The 19,212-nt window shown below is 45.3% G+C and overlaps 1 protein-coding gene across 3 annotated transcripts in view; it reads right to left on the bottom strand.

Moving 5' to 3' along the window:
• LOC119402460 (tumor susceptibility gene 101 protein) overlaps nt 1–19,212 on the bottom strand; it is a 255,350-nt gene that overhangs the window by 171,092 nt on the left and 65,046 nt on the right. For all 3 annotated transcript variants that reach the window (XM_049418650.1, XM_037669616.2, XM_037669615.2), the window contains exons 8-9: nt 11,558–11,692; nt 115–207 (exon numbers count right to left, since the gene is read on the bottom strand). In XM_049418650.1, coding sequence (XP_049274607.1) covers nt 115–207; nt 11,558–11,692 — 228 coding nt within the window. The remainder of the gene's footprint in view (nt 1–114; nt 208–11,557; nt 11,693–19,212) is intronic.

A 19,212-nucleotide genomic window follows, 5' to 3' on the forward strand; every position in this document is an offset into this window, starting at 1 on the left:
TCAAGTGAGCCCAACAGCAACCGTGGCTGAGCGTACGGTGAGAACTTCACAAGGTGGCCACACTATGTGGGTATGGAAAGCAATGCAGATTGGCATCTAGGCGAGAGCACCCACCTGTTCCCTGTCCATGCGGCTGATCATGTCATCCAGCTTGGTCTTTCCCTGTGTCAGCTCGTCGTGGGTGCGTTTTAGGACGTCCATCTCCGCCTGCAAACACCAGCCCATGTCGTGCAAGACTTTGCCCAGATTTCATCACATAAACAGAGCACGTGCACTGGGTTCCAGTGGCGTAGCCAAGGGGGGGGGGGGAGAGAGCACACCGGGCCCATGACCCCACCCTCGAAATTTTTTTTTGCCATGGCATACAGAGCACAAAATGAAACTCAATCACATCTGCTTGCCCGACCTCCACTTCAGATCAAGGAGGTGCACCCCTCGAAAAAAATTTCTGGCTACGCCCCTGCTGGGTTCCTCCCACTAAAAGCAAAATTAACTTGCAAGTACAGTCGAACCCGTTTATAATGAACTCAAAAGTGCTGCAAGAACTGGCCGTTATATCAGTAGTTCGTTGTAAATGGACTTGCCCTCAAAAAACATGCACTCAGCACAAACCCACTTTTTCTTTCTGCACATTTTCACTGAAAAGTGCTAACCACCCCTCCAGTGAGAAGTTAAGTCTTTTCGCCTTGTGAAGCGACGCCTGCTGCGTGCACGAGTGAATTAAACTGCCTCTGCAGTGAACTGACACCGTTTCACTGAACCACAGTACCGGCACGTGGAGCCGATCATCCCTGGATAGTTGCGTGCAGCGTGTCGCCTACTCGGCTCATGCCATCACTGCTGGGCCCCTTGCTGTATTATGTGCATTCATGCGTTCTTTGCGCCTGCTTCACTTCGAGCAGCCTGTTCGTTCAACGTCGCAAAGACAAGCATTTTGCAAGCAACGCGCACTCTACGTCTCCGCGATGCTCTGGCAGTCCTGCACGATGAGGCGTTGTGTGTTTGGGTTGTCGCCTAATAAAACACGTAGTATACGCTCGCTGTAAATTCATCGACGTTTCATGGTGTCCGTGCTGCTCAACACCAGCGAGCTACTTTCGCTTCCACGAAGCGACACGCACTTTATCTGGTACGTCGCGGTGGCAGCGAACTTGCAAATGGCAGCATCGCACACTTGTATACTGCTTGTACCGCCGTCAATCCGAACAGTTTACGCCACATGTGCAGCCGAGCAGGGAGCTGCAGATGACTGTGATGAGGTTGTTGGCGATAAATCATAATGGCACGTTCATTGCTGGCCGCCACATCACCTTCGTGCTCTTCTGATGCTTATCCATGAAGGAATCACTGCAATCGCACAGAAGTCATAATCATTGATCGACCAGTCTCTGCCGTTACCGGAAAGACAAAAGACATTTTTAGCACATTGCGGTGTCAACGCAGTGAACATATACGTGGTAAAGTTATCACGGTCATTGCTTATTGCATTTCATAGCTTCTTGCGTTCCAAGGCATAGATTCATCGTAGGCGGTCGTAGCTGCAGAGAACGGTGCCAGAAAAGGTTGCCGTGCAAAAGCTGACTGCAAGGCTTCATGCTGCTGCCTCTTTCTTTCTTTTTTTATTCCTCACTGCCATTCTGCCACTGAAGAAACGCCCTGGAAAGAGAGTGTCTTGCTCACAGCCTCCAAAATCAGTGTGCGGCGCTCGGCTATCTAGGGTATCATCGTCACGAATAAACTGGAGCGGGGCACGCGCCTCTCTCGTGCTTTAGAAGGCAGCGCGTGTTTGTGTCCTCTTCTCGTCCAGTGTTTAGCGCTGTTTTCGTTCTTCGCCTACCATGCCTGTTATAGCTTTTTTTCGCTGCGTATGCGCCATATTTTTACTGCAATCATGCCTGAAGTGTTCGTTGTAAAAGTAGGGGGCTTTGAAAAATGTTGGCTATATGTGGATGCAATTTCGATGGGTAGCATAGGAAAATCGTAAGTGCAACAAAATATGGCCGTTATAACCGATAGATCGTTATATCTTTGATCATTATAAGTGGGTTTGACTGTAGTAAACACCGAAAAAAATTTCAACATAGGCGGAGATAAGCAAAGTTGCAGAAACTGCAGTTAGAAGTCGTAGGTGCGGCAGTCTCACATGAAACTTGTGAAACGGTTTGGCAATGAAGTTTTTCTTCCACTCTCAGCAAAAATTTCGAGATATCTGAAATTTGGCCCTAAAGTATTACGAAGTAAAGGCGGGGGTACAACAGCCGAAATAGGATTTGGAGCAATTTTTGGAGCAGCAAAATGTTGCTTTTGGAGCACAAAAATCCAAATTTGGAGCAGGTTGCGAAAAAAACCGGAATTTTTTAGCCCGAAATCCCAAATTTGGAGCGGCATTACAAAGAAGGCTTACTTTTAGAAAAGAAAACAAAAATACGTAAGAACCATTCAACATCAGCTAATTCGTGCACAGTGCCCGTGAACACTTCTATTTCAATAAAAGCAGTGTGTTGAGCCACCCCACAGTGCGAACAATGACTAAGTCTACATTAGCATTTGCAGGACCTCTCAAATAAATCAACAGGCACTGGAAATGCTAATGTGGACCTGCGAACCTGGCAACCTGGAAATTTGGGAGATTCGTAAAGCAGGAGCAAGTGGGGGTAGCGAAAAAGGAAAACTGGCATAAGCACTTGTCTATTGTTTCTCAAGGCCGCAGAAACACCATACACAGCAGCTCCAAATGATTGCCAATAATTTTTTAGACGTCAGCGATCATACTAGTACTCGTCATTACACGACACGTGCACGAATGAGTAATTAAGGAACAAAATGTGCTGTGTCCCTGACAGCAAGTACTAATAGCCCCTTCTAAATCTCAATATGCTTTTCCGCAGGACACCAGTGTACTGCGGCAAAAGTGGCTTAAAAAGCGTTCTGCACGCAATAAAACAAGCATAAGGAAATTTGAGAACTACTGTCCTTTTCCATTGCAATAGCAACTATATGGACACTCTCGACGAGTTTTTGCCGTCATCTCCCATATAAAGTCCAAATTGATAACGTATCCCTGTGCATAGTATGTTCTACCGTGGGTAAAAGCGCGCGAGTGCGTGCGAGGAACGCGGCTGAAGCAGATATCAAACGAGCCAGCCCATCTCTGTCACTCGGAGGGCACATGCGATAACACCCCTCCGCTCGGGAAGCCTGCCATCGAAGCATAGAGGAAACCCGTCTTGAACGAGCATGAAAAGACACGAGAGGGGGATGGGGATGGGGGGGGCTGTTGCTCGAGCAGCAACTTTGTAACTTTGATTCTAAGGGCGCGGTCGCGATCGCTGGCGTGCGCGCTATCTCTGCAGCCATCAGCGGGTGGCTCGTATATCCTGCTACCTGTTGCGCTCTCAATGCGAAGACACTGTGCAGAAAGAGCATCTTTCCTCGGAGCGGCTGTATACTCTTACACCAACGTTTTGTAGAGTTACTCGAGATCGGATACAAAAGAGTTTGCTGCCAGCCTCACTTCGTATAGCATTACAATTTGTTGCTATCGCATTCATTGCTTCGTCCTTCCGGTGAAACTGACTTTTTTGTTTTCTTTCGTGCAGGGTTAGGGTCTGCGCGTATGTATTGGATGACGACGCCCACACTACAGATGACCAAGGCGGCCTCCATTTCTCACTCAAATTTGTGCGACTGAGAAAATTTTAAGCTGGTCGAGCATTTTGGCGCAGCGTGGCACAATTTTAACAAATTTCACGGTTCTGGCTCAGCTTGGCGCAAAAATAAGGAATTGTATCGAATTGGTGCAATTGGCGCAGCTGTTGCATCCCCGTAAAGGGCAATAAATACGTTGCATGTACGGAACATGGTCCAGTGCTGTGGAAAATCTCGACATAGATATGCAAGTTCGAGTTGACAAAGTATTACTGAGTCAAGTAGACGTGGAGTGTTGAAATACTGTTGCAGGAACCTCATAGCGCTTGTTTCATGCCAGAAAAATGCTTAGTTTAAATGTTCCAATAGTAATCTGCACATGACTAGTGCAATCCCAACTGCCTGCCTTCGAGCAGGGAAAGGCGGCATAACATTCCCCATCCTTGCCCTTCACTGCCCGGCACTACGGCAGTGCTCCCCATTCTCTGGCAGTACTGCGCCTGCACACGAAACGTGCTGAAGAATACTTCTTGTTATGCTTGTTTTTGTATGCTGGGCTGGCCACTGATGTCTCTATTGCGGTGTCTTTTGCAGATAGGATGATTCCAATGGAGCGCTTAATGAATTTGTGCCCATTCACTCAGCTCAGCACTGCAAAACATGTGGTCGTCAGCCGATTCTCGAGCAGTGTACCGTTCTGGAAATGTACAGAGAGCAAGGAGCACACGAGATGAGCGAAGCCTGTCATATTCATAAACGTGGAAATGCTTGCGTCAGCATGCTGCCGATATCCCTGCATAGCTGTGAAATCAGTTACTTGTTAAAAAAATGACGGCCTGTTTTGCCAAGGCATGTAATGTGGTGACTTCTGGTCTACCTCTGTACAGATACTGTGTTTTTTTGTTGGTCTTCTGCACAAAGCTTCTGCACATATTGCATATCCCAGCAATAAACCAGTGGTTGTTCAGCACTGTTTGTTCTCGTTTTAATGTGAGAATCGTGCTGTTGCCATTACTGCAAGAAGCAAGCTTCACTGGCAAAGCAGACATTCTAGTCTTTAGCCTGCCAGAGGTGAGGGAGTATGCCATGTAAGTGTGATGCCTTCTCTTCCGATTTTGATTCACACATGCATTCAATTGCCACTGACCGGCCCACGTGCCATGCTTGTTCATCAACAATGCCCAAAGCTGGTGATGTTATGCAGAGATCAATGCTGCAGAGTGAGATGCACCAAAAAGAAAAAAAAGAGCTTCGTTCGGCAAAGAAAGGTTCCTTACCGTAAGAACAGGTATACACGTACTTTTTTCAGAAAAGTGTGATCAAAAGTCGACCCCTGTCTCATAATACACCGATCAGTGGCAGGAAAACTGGGAGTCTGATGAGCAAGTGAAGCCAACCACCTCATTTGTTATCACCATCACCGGTGTAACTTTGTTTACTACCAGCCTTGTGCCATGGGCCTTTTTTGCTCTTTTGTGAATATATTTAGGCTCTCGGCTGTTTTCTTTTCTGCTTTTCTGTGAAAACAAGCTCAGGCTGCTGACTGTTCACAGTAGCATTCAAAACAGTGATTGAGTACGCAGAGGCACAGGGAAATATGGCAGCGAGCTTGCAGTGTCGAAGGGAAGCAGAAGGATTGCACCACAACCTGCAGCAATAGAAGAAAACTACATCTTGGGGCCAGCATATCCAGAGATGGAGATCAAGATTGCAGAGAGAGGTACATTCATAATAGCTACTGGTGACCTCAAACAAAAAGCATCAAGATAGCGCATGCCTTCAAGTTTACCAGGGCACATTTCAAAGGCTGTCTAACATGGCTGCGACATTCTATGAAGATAACGCTTGAGCCCTTCTTTGGACTTCTGGCTTATGGAACCAGCGTTCAAACACACGTGTAAATAAAACACGGGTCGGGGAACGAGCAGGTGTTAAAGGACATCTTAGTCGAAATCAAGAAGAAATGGGCCCGTGCAGGGCATGTAGGGCGTAGACAAGATAACCACTGGTCATTACGAGTCACCGACTGGGTTCCAAGAGAAGGCAAACACACGAGGGGGAGACAGAAGGTTAGGTGGGCATTAAGAAGTTTGCGGGTATAGCGTGGCACAGCAAGCACAGGACCATGGGTTGATTGGTGGAGAGGCCTTTGCCCTGCAGTGGGTGTAGTCAGGCTGATGATGATGATGATGTAAATTAGACGGCATCGTCACTGTGCAGCATTTGAAATCACACTTGTTTCGCAGCAAGAGCACCTCTCGATGCTTCAGCTCTTCCACCTACTCTTCTAACAGCGATGCTCTTTGTAGCTCGCTGTAGTCTGTGCGGTGTCACCAGAAAACTCCTCAAGTGGGTATGCACCACAGGAATTGGCCAAGCCCCACTACTGTCCCGGCAGGTGTGAGTGTCAAACAAAACAAACATGTAAAAAAGAGAGAGAGAGTGGCATAAAAAGATAGAGGAAAACATGCAAAGACAGACACAAAAAAGAGACAGCAAGGACAGAGGGAGAGAAGTATATAAATGGGGAGAGAGAAAGAGAAACAAGGAAGGCCACGCAGCTGCGTTCTTCCTTCAGGCTTGGTGCCACAAGTGCGAAGCTGCGAATATATATATATATTTTTTAGATTTTCAGTACTTCTGAGATGGGGGATGAACCTATATTCTGGCCCAACGTACATTCCTGTTTCTACAGGAAATCCATACAAGTTCAGGAGAAGATGGACGCTTGAAGAGATTGAACAGTCTTGATACAGGAGGTGTTGCTGGAGCCAAGGTTTCAACAAGTTAACAGAACGGACAGCCGGGCTAGTTGGTCTTGATTCAGAACGAATTGAATTGTACAGCGCAGAATACAAGACAAAAAAGACAAAGAAGCTCTGGTTTTCTTCAGAAGCACCTTGCTTGGCTGGAATGTGAGGATCTGTTTCTTGTGCCCAATTCAGAAGCTGTCATGACGTCTCTGCGGCGCAATAATCCCAAGATGTGCAATGGTTTTAGCGTGGATGTGAAAGACCTGTATTACTCCATGCTGCAAAAAGAGCTCATGCCTGCTGCGAAATCGTGTATCATGCAAGACAATGATGAAGTCACATTCATTGATAGAACAAAGATGTCGGTGAACAGCTTCATGGAACTTCTCATGTTTTGCTTGTAATCCACTTTTGTAGGTGTTAAAAATAAAATTTTTCTTCAAAACAGCGGTGTCTGCATTGGCTCTCGCATTGCCCCAGTACATAGCAATATATTTTCTTAAGCAAAGTCGCCAGGGTGATTCAGGAGAGGTTGGATGGTTTGGCTTTCAGAATATTTTGCTACACTGATGATTACCTAATCCTTTGTGAAGTGAACAATGTCAGCAAAAGGGTGGTAGACATCCTCAAGTGGTTTAAAGAGAGCGGAAGTGGACTTAACTTCACGAGAGAACTGCCAAAGGAATCACACCTCCAGTTTTTAGACTTAAAAGCTAACATTTCACATGGAACATGTGTGCTGGCAGTATACACCCAGATTGCAAAAGCCTCTATTGCCTCACATATCAGCTCAAAGTGATTAAAGATGGGTTGGCTGTATCTTTGATACGAGCAGCCGTGTCCAAGTCATGTGCAGACACAGTGCAGAGCAGTGTTCGTGCTCAGATTGCAAAAGGCAGGGTATCCAGATTACGTAGTTACTAGATTCTGCGAGACAGATCAAACAATCCAGAAAGAGGGTGAGAAAGATAATGGAAGCCGCATCGCCCCGCTGCCCTACGTTCACAAGCTGGCGCATTCAGATATGATGTGAAATTGGTTTTGACGGCTCCCAAGGATCTGGGCAGGGCAGCATTTGCATGCGTGTGAAGCACAGGGCAGAAGGCAAGACTATAAATAAAGGTGAATGTACTGTGAAACGCACCTTCGTCCCCTGTGCAACAGCGGTACAGGATTCCTCTGTCATGCGGCAATAGCTATAATGGGCAGACTGGAAGATGCATGAATGCACCAGGGGAAGAGGGAAAAGAATGACCAAACTTGGTGGCTCGTTGCACACAGCATCAATGCAAGCCACTGTTTAACAGTACGGAACTGCTGGAATCATCCTAGAGACGTACCACATGAACAAAAATGGAAAGAAGTGCATCAGCCAGAAAATGAATTCCTGAATGTCGTGCACAGGCGATAAATAGACTGTGGCGCCATTTCTTTTGCTCATAATCCATTTCCTTTGCGCGTGCGTGTACGTGTTTATGCCTGTATCATATGCAATAATCCTTTAGTTGAGAGTCTGGTACTGGGTGATTCCACGTAAGATCGAACAAACGATGGCTGGTCGACCTCTCAAATTTATTTCAAAATTTTATATATTATTGCCTGATGAGTGGAAAGAAGAGATCCGCAATTTGTTTTGCCGCCAAAAATTTTGTTGAACCACAAGAAATCAATAATGACGAAGAGGTGGAGTGGAGCGCTCATCCGCTCTGCTGTTTCGGCCTACTTTCGTTATGAATTGCACAAAATATATTAAAGTTAGGTAGCTGAAATTTATTTACCTAAATATATGCATGTTTTTGCTTCTGCTCAGGTATTTTTAGTTTTTATGTGTAGTGTAGATGTTTTTATAAAAAACCTCAAAAATGGCCCAATCGGCAAAATTTTTGTTACTTTGATGGTCTTTATCTCAAAAAAGCCTTGTAGCAGAGCGACAAAAATTCTGCATTATGTTCTTCGCATGCGTATCTACCAAACTGCCAAATCTTGTATTTATATAACTTTTCAGTAAAGAGATATGATCGGGCTAAGTTCAAGAAAACACCGAACAATGAAAACTTCTGACGACAATTAAAAAAAAACCCCATTTTTTAAATTTCTTAAACTTTGTCCACTTATTCTCCTCCACATCAGCTTTCACAATCATTAAAAACATGTTGCATAATGTCGTTGCACTAATAGTTACGGCCCCTCCAAAGAGACCCTTAGGCAAGGATGGGCCAATCCAACTTCTTGCCCAGCAAGTGTATAAAATGCAGGCAGGATTGAATTTCTTTTTATTAAAAGGTGAGCAGGTACCTAAAAAGGTGTCGCCGGCACTGAAGACGTTAATTTTGAAATTATTTGGTCACTGCAGCGGCCACGAGCGCGGAGCTATCGAGTAGACGCGCGCGCACCCGAGATGCTCGTTGTAAGAGACGGCGCAGTGAGAGCTCGTTCTCGCGCCCTCAGACCGATTGAGTTCGAAACAGCAACACCTCTCGGGTGACTTGAACGCACGTGCACTGGAGCTTCGCTATTCTATCCGCATCTCAGCTAGGCGCTGATAACACGGCGGAGATGGAAGCAAGATGAAAACTCTATAAGGGAGGTATCAGTGGAAAGCATGAACGTGGCGCTCCAGTGGCAAAGCAAAATATGGATTGTCAAAGGAAAGAAAAGCAAAACTATCGGTAACCGGATGCGCTTGTCTATATTAGATGCCGGCAGCAGACGGCGTGAACGGGCCGCGTGTTCGGTGCGCTGTTCACACTTCATTCTGCGCGGATAGTTCTTGTGCTTTGCTCTTACTCTACTCCTCCTGTGCGTCTCATGACGAGAAAGTATAGCTCTGAATGAGTCTATTGTGGAGACTACCTTTCGAAGCACAAGAAGCTTAAAGGAGTACTGACACGAATTAAAAAAAAAATTTGCATTGTTGCTCTAAATAAAAATACTGGTGTCAAGAAACCTAAAACGACTATTGTGTTGCCTGGGAATGCATCCTATATTTTAATTAGCGCCACCTTAAATAGACACTTCCGGTTTCGATATCGAGGGGGTGGCTTCTCAGTGTCGTTTCATAGCAGTGTGACGTCACGGAGATACAGAAATTCGCGACGTACTAGCGGGAAATCCGTCATCTGCTCGTGGTGCAATAGACAACGATGAGTGAATTGTCGTCCAGTGACCCTGACAGTGATTTCTACGATTTAGGCTGCATGCAGGACGCAGAACTCGCGAACTCGGAGGAACTGTCTTGACTTGTCGGGATAATGTCCTTGCAGTGTGGCTGGCTTGCAAATGCTCAGCTACGAAAACTTCAAAGTCAAATTAAAATATTTTATACGTGTTCTCCGACTACAGTGTGTGGACAGCGTGGACACTGCATACCAACGAAGCAAAAAATGTCCTTTTTGCGATGCCTCAAAATCGTGTCAGTACTCCTTTAATTAATGCAAAGAAGCCAAAATTTCGCAGAGTTACCTACCTAGACATAAATGCTTTGAAGGAACGTTTAACACCCGAAAGATCAGTGACTGTCAGTGAGACGGACTACTTGTGCTACGCGTGCTTTTGCTACCACTGCAATGAAAGATCTTCACGGAACGCACAGTTGAACGATGACATTCTTATGCCCCCTGAAAAAGAAATCGACGCAGTTAACCAGATCACTGCGACTACCGGTGCACGTGCGTTCAGGTCACCCGAGAGGTGTTGCTGTTTCGAACTCAATCGGTCTGAGGGCGCGAGAACGAGCTCTCACTGCGCCGTCTCTTACAACGAGCATCTCGGGTGCGCGCGCGCCTGATCGGTAGCCCCGCGCTCGTGGCCGCTGCAGTGACCAAATATTTTCAAAATTAACGTCTTCAGTGCCGGCAGCACCTTTTTAGGTACCTGCTGGCCTTTTAATGAAAAGAAATTCAATCCTGCCTGCATTTTATACACTTGCTGGGCAAGAAGTCGGAATTGCCCATCCTTGCCTAAGGGTCTTATTGGAGGGGCCGTAACTATTAGTGCAACGACATTATGCAACATGTTTTTAATGATTGTGAAAGATGATGTGGAGGAGAATAAGTGGACAAAGTTTAAGAAAGTTAAAAAATGGGGTTTTTTTTTAATTGTCGTCAGAAGTTTCCATTGTTCGGTGTTTTCTTGAAATTAGCCCGATCATATCTCTTTACTGAAAAGTTATATAAATACAAGATTTGGCAGTTTGGTAGATACGCATGCGAAAAACGTAATGCAGAATTTTTATCGCTATGCTACAAGGCTTTTTTGAGATAAAGACCTTCAAAGTAAAGAAAATTTTGCCGATTGGGCCATTTTTGAGGTTTTTTATAAAAACATCTACACTACACATAAAAACTAAAAATACCTGAGCAGAAGCAAAAACATGCATACATTTAGGTAAAAAAATTTCAGCTACCCAACTTTAATATATTTTGTGAAGTTCATAACGAAAGTCGGCCAAAACAGCAGAGCGGATGAGCGCTCCATTCCACCTCTTCGTCATTATTGATTTCCTGTGGTTCGAAAAAATTTTTGGCGGCAAAACAAATTGCGGATCTCTTCTGTCCACTCATCAGGCAATAATATATAAAATTTTGAAATAAATTTGAGAGGTCGACCAGCCATCGTTTGTTCGATCTTACGTGGAATCACCCTACTATTCTGCGCTGAAAGTGCCCAAACACAAAGGTGGAGGAGAAGGCGAGAGCAAAAACGGGGAGGCAGGGGTGGAGACTGGGTCGAGCACAGCGGAATAGCAGAAAGACAACAAAGGAAAGTAATACCGCTGAGTCATGCATGCCACAAGTGAGCAGCAGCTAAGAATAATGGTATGTTCACAGGTTAGAAATTTTTTGATAAAAGGCTCAAGTGTCACCTGTTTTTCGTTGTGTACCTAGCATATCGAATTGATTCAAGAGTTCCCTTTGAAACGTTTGTACTTATTGGCTGGAGTGTATTAAACTTGTGAATAACAAATGGTCTTTTATAATTTCAGTCTCTCAGAGACCGGAAGTTTGACTGAAGTACGTAAAGTCCGAGCTCATCGCAGTTGCTGCCCCGACAAAGACACGTCGAAACGTTGGCTCGATTGACAACCCCTGTTCTGCTATAGTACTCTACAGGTCATTGGAAACAGTTGGACCAGATGGGAACTACGCGATGCCCACCTGGGCTCCCGAGAGGGCCTCCTTGAGACGAGCCTTGACTTTCTCCTCGACGGCCGTGAGCAGAGAGGCCCGGATGTGCTCCTGGGTGATGGTGCCCGTCTGGGAGGCACCCGCTGCACTGGCTGGTGTGCTCGTCTGTGTGAAAAGATGTTATTCACTGTGGTCAATGTTAACAGCTAATGTTTACAGTAGCCTTCAGTTCAACGTCAGAGACACACGCTGTTTCTAGCGTCTTCTCTGCCGAGTCACAATTCAATCTCAGAATGTGTAGCTACAAGCCTGACAGTGTGCTCAAGTGGTGAATCACCAAGTCTACCATCTGCACTGTTCATGATCAATGGCAGTGGCAGCAGTGAGCACAGAATTACCCACGCAGAGACAAGCGCTTGATGTTTTCTCTGAAGTGGCGCACAGACCTGCTTCTGTAGCACATACATTTTTTATGAAAGAGACCAAGGAAGGAGCCATTGAATGCTAGGATAACACCTCTGTAAGATGTATGAATGCAATGACATACAGTAAGGTTTATTTTGTCCCTAGGCAACACTGAATGCACGGGGTACACCACAGTTCTGACTACACAGGCTACGAGGGGGTAGCCAAAAGTAACTGGAATAGTGCCGCGCTGGAAGGAGTGAGCACAGTACGCAATTCTCCCACTAGGGGAGCGTTACGTAACTACTTTAGAGTAAATTGCATCCAGTATCCTCCCAGGAAGGTTTTCTCTCGGTACAGTGACTTTTTTCGTGAAATTAGTTTTGCACACTCAACGTTTCTTTTGTGATGGCCAATTGAAGTTTCACAGCGGGCGGCTGTGAAATTTTGTTGTGCTCCAGCAAAATGACTCGGCAACTACTGCAATATTAAACACTGTTTACAAGGACGCTGCAATGAGAAGAACTCAAGGTTACGAGTGATTTTCTCTAGTTAAAAAAAGTGGATATGTCGATTCATGACAAACCTCGTTCTGGACATCCGCCAACTTTACAAACAGACGAAAATATCAAGAAATTCTGTGCACTGGTGCTTGAAGACCGACGACAAACCATTGAAGAGTTGGAGAAGTTATCTGGTGCAGCTTGGAGCTCGGTTCGGCAAATTTTAATAGAAGATTTCGGGATTACAAGGCTTGCCGATAAATTTCTGCCTCGAGTTTTGACAAACGAGCAAAGAGATGGTCGAGTGAAAACAGGCCACGCTTTGAAAGAACAGCTGCTAAGCAACTTAGACTTTTGCTGCAAGGTTGTCACTCGTGACCAGTCAGTGCCATTCTTACCACCCTGAACCAAATTTTACATCCGCACACGATTCACTTAAAGTGGCCATGACAAAAAACGCTGAGTGCGCAAAATTGATTTCACGAAGAAGATCACTGTACCCAGAGAAAAGCTTTTTGGGAGAATCCACCAGATGCAATGAACTCGAGAGGTGCCCGCCCAGTGGGATAATAGTGTGCTACGGTAGCTCCGCCCAACACAGCAGCACTCCAGTTATTTTCGGCTACCCCCTCGTATCAATTATGACTGCACAGGCTAATGTGCACTCACAGTAAGACAAAACAGAAGTGTTTTTATTGACCTCAACTACAGTGCTCCTGCTAAGGCCGTGAAACAAACTCATCATCTGAATTGTAGCAGAACACCATACCGACTGGGATACCACTATGGGCGACAATGTGCCACAGTGATGGCAGCATTAAGAGTGCGAGGTTCCTGGATTTAAAAAACAAAGAGAGATAAGCTCCTCAACATGGCAAATCACTCAGTGAACTGCTCTCAACAACGTTACTTATGCCATTCCTTTACCTTTATAAAGCACACGGACTCCCCACCCCCTTCACAAATTAAGTACCGACACCCTTCTTCGATATTTTGTATGGATAAAAGCCAAGGGCACTACAGCTTTTTGTTTCATGTTAGCCTAATGCAGTGATGTTACCGGTCCATGCTGTTTGATGGCAGCATTTGGAACAGCAAGAAATGAGTCCTTGCCCTTTCACAGGCGTTTGTTTGAGAATGCGTTCGTGAATGTAGACATAAAAGGTGCGAGACGGAAATGCTCCTGCTTAGCCCTGGCGGCAGGGAAACTGCCCCGTGAAGGCTCTGGTCCTCACTTTGGAACCTTGGACGACATAGACTGGGAAGTGTTTTTACCGAAAAAGCCATATGGATTTCCTTGTACCTTTGTGCAACAAATAGATGGATGAAGATCTTTCCCTCACATGGACCTTCCTCTACTTTGCGGACTTCCGCAGAGCCAATTTGCCAGACAAAAAAGGCTTAGGTTTAGGGATTGATCGCGTGGGTAAACTTGAGGTTTGAAGTGAATTCAAAGCGAGTACTAGTAATTTGATCAAATAATTTTAAACTGAAGAGTTCAAACAGTACATATCTCGTTACAAATACCCTATACACCAGAGCACGCCTGTCTCGCACCCAGGCTGCTGGCGCGCCGAGCGGATACTCTCGCACCCAGACGCCGGGCTGACCGGGCTGCCAAGGCGTGAGCGGGCTGCACCAAGTAAACAGGGCAAGCTGCAGTTCTGAGGCTTTAAAGTGCGAAAAAGTACCCGTTCTCGCCGCTTCTGCGTATAAGAGCTCGTCTGGGCACTACTGCGTCGTCTTTGGATGCCAAAACAAGCAGCGCAACAAGAGGATATTAGCGTTGTCTGCGACAATTACGACGCGCCACGGATATAGTGCCGGTGCGGTGTTTTCAGCTTCGCCGCGAGTGGATAACCGTGATTCAAGCAAAAAAAAACTAGGAACCGAGTAAAAATGCGCGAGTAAGTACACTAACAGCGTGTATTCTGCAGTGTGATGCCCACCTATTTCATTTTGCGAACCTAATTTGTGTGACACGCAGCTGGGTTGAAGGCAGGCATGAGCTTCGTGTGGGGGTGCACTTCATACCCTTGAGCGTTTCCTTTGACGAAAACCTAGTGCAAGGTAGTGCTTTCAAGCACAAGCAATCAGCATGCTTTGCCAGTTTCAACGTAGTATTAAGCTTTAGTGCTTTTGATGGCATCCACGCCTTCGAGACTTCGTCTTCAAAAGGTAATAAATGGCACGGTGCTCCTCAACAGCTGGCCAGTATTTCGTGCTTTCATTTCAGTGTTTGATGTCCCCAAATTTATTTGGACACGAGGCATCCAGCTGCACATAATACATATATTGGCACGTAAGTAAACAGTACTCGCGCCAGTGTCCTTTACGTCGCAGGCGTAGCGCTAGCTCGAGCAGCTAAATTTTTAGCATATTTACCCAGCACACATTTAATAAGAGACAGCTGGATTCCGCCCACTTCAATATCGGCTTAATTAATAGCATAGTTTCGCTTGTAAAGCATCGTTACAAGATTAAAATCGCGCAGATAGCTTCCAAAAGGGATCGATGAACGATACTGCAGGCGATACTCCTTGATAGGACACTTTTGTGAGCAAGATGCATTATTGTAAGAGCTCTCGTAAAAACAAAAATTACGTTCCGCGAAACTACCCGTAAAGCGTACTCTAATTACTACGCGTTGCATCTTGAAATAATCAGCTTTCACAAAGCTTTGTGCACAACTTGTAATATGGGGCAACAAAACCTCGTCTCACTCTTTTGCGACCTGCACTGCAATTACGATTCACACATACTACAGCGAGGACGTTTTCTTACAAATGTAACAGCGTACGTAGCTGACGAGGTTGGTTCCGCAACCTGCTCAGCACGTGCTATATACATTGTAGACTTGCATGAGCAAGGTGTTCTTGATGTTCCAATAAAAACGGCGAAAACGTCCAGGCCAGAAAAGACGCCAAACACGCTCTCCGACGGGCTGAGTTTCGGGAGTTTCACGTTTGCTCTGTGTAGCGTCTGCTGGCGTGGCAGCCCGCGCATGTTCTTTCGTCGCGTGTGCGATAGATGGCGCGACGCGCAATGCAAATATGGCGATGCGCATGGAATTCGCTGTGTTCTCGTCTATAAAGCGGACGGGGGGATAACCGCCGCCGCAGCTCAGTGGTAGAGCATCGGACGCGTTACTCGAAGGTCGCAGGTTCGGTCCCTGCCGGCGGCAAGTTGTCTTTTCGTCCACTTCACTTTCTTCACATTTATATTCCAATTATTACAAATAACATCTCCTATACTTTCCTTGGCATAATTGTCTGTTAGTTCTCATTAATATTGTGTCTAATAAAGGAAACGAGCCCTTAAAAGCCATCCTCTTTCCTTAAAAAAAAAAAAAAGAGCATTTTTATCATGATCCAACTAACCCGCACAATATTTTTAGGAATTAAAACTTTTGAGGTCAAATAGCAGCAGGATTTCAAAAGTTGTATGGTGCAAGTTATAAGCGGTAAAATAAGTTACATATTAAAATTTGCTATAAAGTAAAACCCCACTGTTACGTTCCCAGCTGCTATGCCGTATTCGGCCAGTCCCAGTATTGCTCCCATAGGATACATGTACGTCGCAAACTGGCACTCTGAGCTGGCCTGAGTGGCCGTGCTGATTTTCACATAATTTGGCCAACTTGACCACGAGATTAGCCACTGGACGTGGTGTAGATGTCACCATGATGCATTTTAAATTCCCACCAGCAAAAGCCCCAAGGTATGTATTTTGTATTGAATTCGCTGTTTATACGACGTCATAGATGCCATTTAACAAGGCGACTATGACGTTAATTGTTTTTAAATTTCTTTTAAAAACGCTGTCAGCTTTTTGAGATTGGCTTGGTTGCAGCGTCGTGTTGGCGTGGACTCGTTCGTACTTCCCACGGTCTTTTCACGCTGTCTTTTTGCTTGTGAATCATCACGCTGGCCATGCAAGCATGCTGTGTGTGCTTCGGTCTTTCGGGCCTCAAATTGTTGGTGTCAACAGAACTGCATACAGTTGAACCTAGATGTAACAAAATTCGTGACAAATGTCTGCAATATTTTGTTATATACAGGTTTTCATTACATGCAGTTTCACGTGAAAATTGGCAAGTATCGTGCAAAACAAAACCAAACGAGACAGACATCACTTCAGAAGACCTCACCTCTCACATTTATTCAGAAGAAAAAAACACTGCATAATTTTGCCTAGTGTTTTTTTCATATATATGATGAGGTCAAGCGGTGCTCCAAGGAAGATAATTCGTGAACTACAGCTTCACCATCCTGCGTGCCGGCAGCACGACGCGAGACGTCCAACACATCTGTCATCGGCAAACAGTGGATCTTTCTCTGATGCACCTTCGTCGTGACCGCGATCTTGCCCATGCGCGATAGAAGCCCATGTATTTTTTACCTCCATGTAACGAAGGCATTGTGGCAAATGACCGGGGTGTAACGAATTTTCCGTGCTCATCATTCATTATTTTGAGCAGTAGATCTGCCGAAAATTCAGATAAATAATGCGTAACTTTTGCAATTGCTAAAAAAAATAAAAAGCAAGTGGCGATCGTGATAGGAACGCATGCGAGTGCAATGAGCCATAGTAGTCTATTCGGTGCGTCGCGATGATGATGATGATGAAAGCCGCTAGCTACCCTAATGCCGCTCTGTGGCAGATCTGAGTTTTTCTTCCCTTTCTTTTTTTCGTTTACGCATCGTGACACCAGGTGTCGCTGTTGTGTGTACCAGATTTTTGATGTCGTTGCCAAGGTCAAATTAGATCAGTCTTGACACCTGTAACGAAAAGTGGTCGAACACCTATTGCCACAGACATCAACGCCCGCCGTACGATTGAAGGGCGACTAGGTGAGGAGGGGACAAATGACGAAAACCAAAAACTCAAGGAATTTTTCTTTCGAATATTCCTAATTTTATATATGGCAAAATAAACTGGAAGTTTACTTTACGGCTTATCTGATGCTTAAGTAAATAGTTGATTGCCTCATTTTTGTTTGGTCGAGTGCCATAAATGGGGGGGCGTATGCAGGCAGTCTGCAATCTGGGCTTGTTTAGTTCAGCGCATTGTCGGGTCAATGAAGCATCGCTCACTTTTGCGCAGTGGTGTCGTGCGTATCTTGCGTAGTTTATTTATTTGGTTATGTGTCCGGAAAATCGGACGCCGAAGCTTTTTAGCATCCGAAATTTCACATATTATATATCGATGTGTACGAGGCAGATTTGGAACTCCGGACTTGAAGGGAGTGCACCCTTGTCCACCACATCAGTTAGGCTTCCACAAAAGTTGAAAGAGGAGGAGAGGCTGAGGAAATGGCATCTTTGCCTATCACGTGTAAAGTGTTGTCGGCAACACTTCGGTTGCACCAAATCATGTACATAAATACAATTCGGCCTCTACATTGCACTTCAACCTAGCGAAAAGAAACACTTTCATGTTGCTATCTCATAATATGCTTAGGAATCCTCTCCAACTTTTTTTCTGCAATTTCGCTTCGAAGTATTCGAAATATATTCTAGAAATATTCGAGAAATATTCGAAAAATATTCGATTCGATTCGCACTCACAGCTCAATATTTGAATTCGGTTCGCACCCAAAATTTTGCTATTCGCTGCTCTTATTACCCCTGCTATTATTAACCCCTTGAGGGTTTTCACCGTACGTGTACGGCAGAAGCTTCCTGGTACCAAAGCGTTTTCGTCGTACATGTACGGAATAGCGTTTATTTTTAAAACGCGACTTTCTTGATCATGAACTTCAAAAATGGGTACCAGCGAAAACACTGAAAACACGTACACAAGAAGAAGGCGTTACACACGGACGAACGCTGGACTTTCAACTGTGCATTATTGGAAATTGCATTGCCGCACAAGGCTTCTCACACATGCGCATTGCCATCACTTCTCACGACACGTGACACTTCAACTTAATATTTACGCTAAGTAGGCACGCTCTTTCGACGTCAGTGACAAGGACGTATCGCTGACACAATTATCTTTATGATTCACAATGTGCAATGCTTCTAAAATCTCCCGCGAATATCTTGTCTTTCCCCTGCCCAAAATGGTCGTGCGATCGAACATCGGCTTACTGGATTTGCATTTCATGCAACTGCGGCAATGAACAGCCAGATTGCTTCCCAAGTCCCCACTCAAAGATGTATTATGTTCTTGCAGCCGCTTATTTATACATCTTCCCGTTTGCCCAATATAAACTTTGCCACATGCTAGTGGAACGCAGTAAACAACACCAGTCTTGCACTCAACAAAGGGTTTCATGTGCTTGACTTGACAGGCCTCTTTCCTTTTCCCATCGATGCCTATTCTCGCACACAAGCCTGCCAATTTGCGTGGTGCGGAAAAAACCACGCTGACTCCTTGCTTTCCAGCCACTTTCTTTATGTTGTGAGAAACCTTATGTATGTAAGGTATCACTTCAAAATCCTTCCTTTTCTCGGTAGGCTTCCTAACTTTAAGCCCCTTCACTTTTTTCAACCCAACTTCCGCAACAGACCTAATGACCGAGAAAGGGAAACCCGCAGCCATCAACCTCTCGACCTGCTCCTTCAGGCTACAGGCCATGCGATGGGAGCAGCTCTTTTGCACCGCGTCCATGAGGCGACCGAGCGCTACGCTCCTCTTGACCAACTTCGACTGGTTGGATTCATATGGCATTAGTGCTTTTTTTGTTCGGGGCGAAAAGATCCAGCAAACATGGTCATTGTCATGAAACATTAGTTGTAAGTCAAGAAACCTTATGGCTTTGTCGAGTGG

The sequence above is a fragment of the Rhipicephalus sanguineus genome, chromosome 8 (assembly GCF_013339695.2).
Source record: "Rhipicephalus sanguineus isolate Rsan-2018 chromosome 8, BIME_Rsan_1.4, whole genome shotgun sequence".
NCBI classification, from domain to species: domain Eukaryota; kingdom Metazoa; phylum Arthropoda; class Arachnida; order Ixodida; family Ixodidae; genus Rhipicephalus; species Rhipicephalus sanguineus.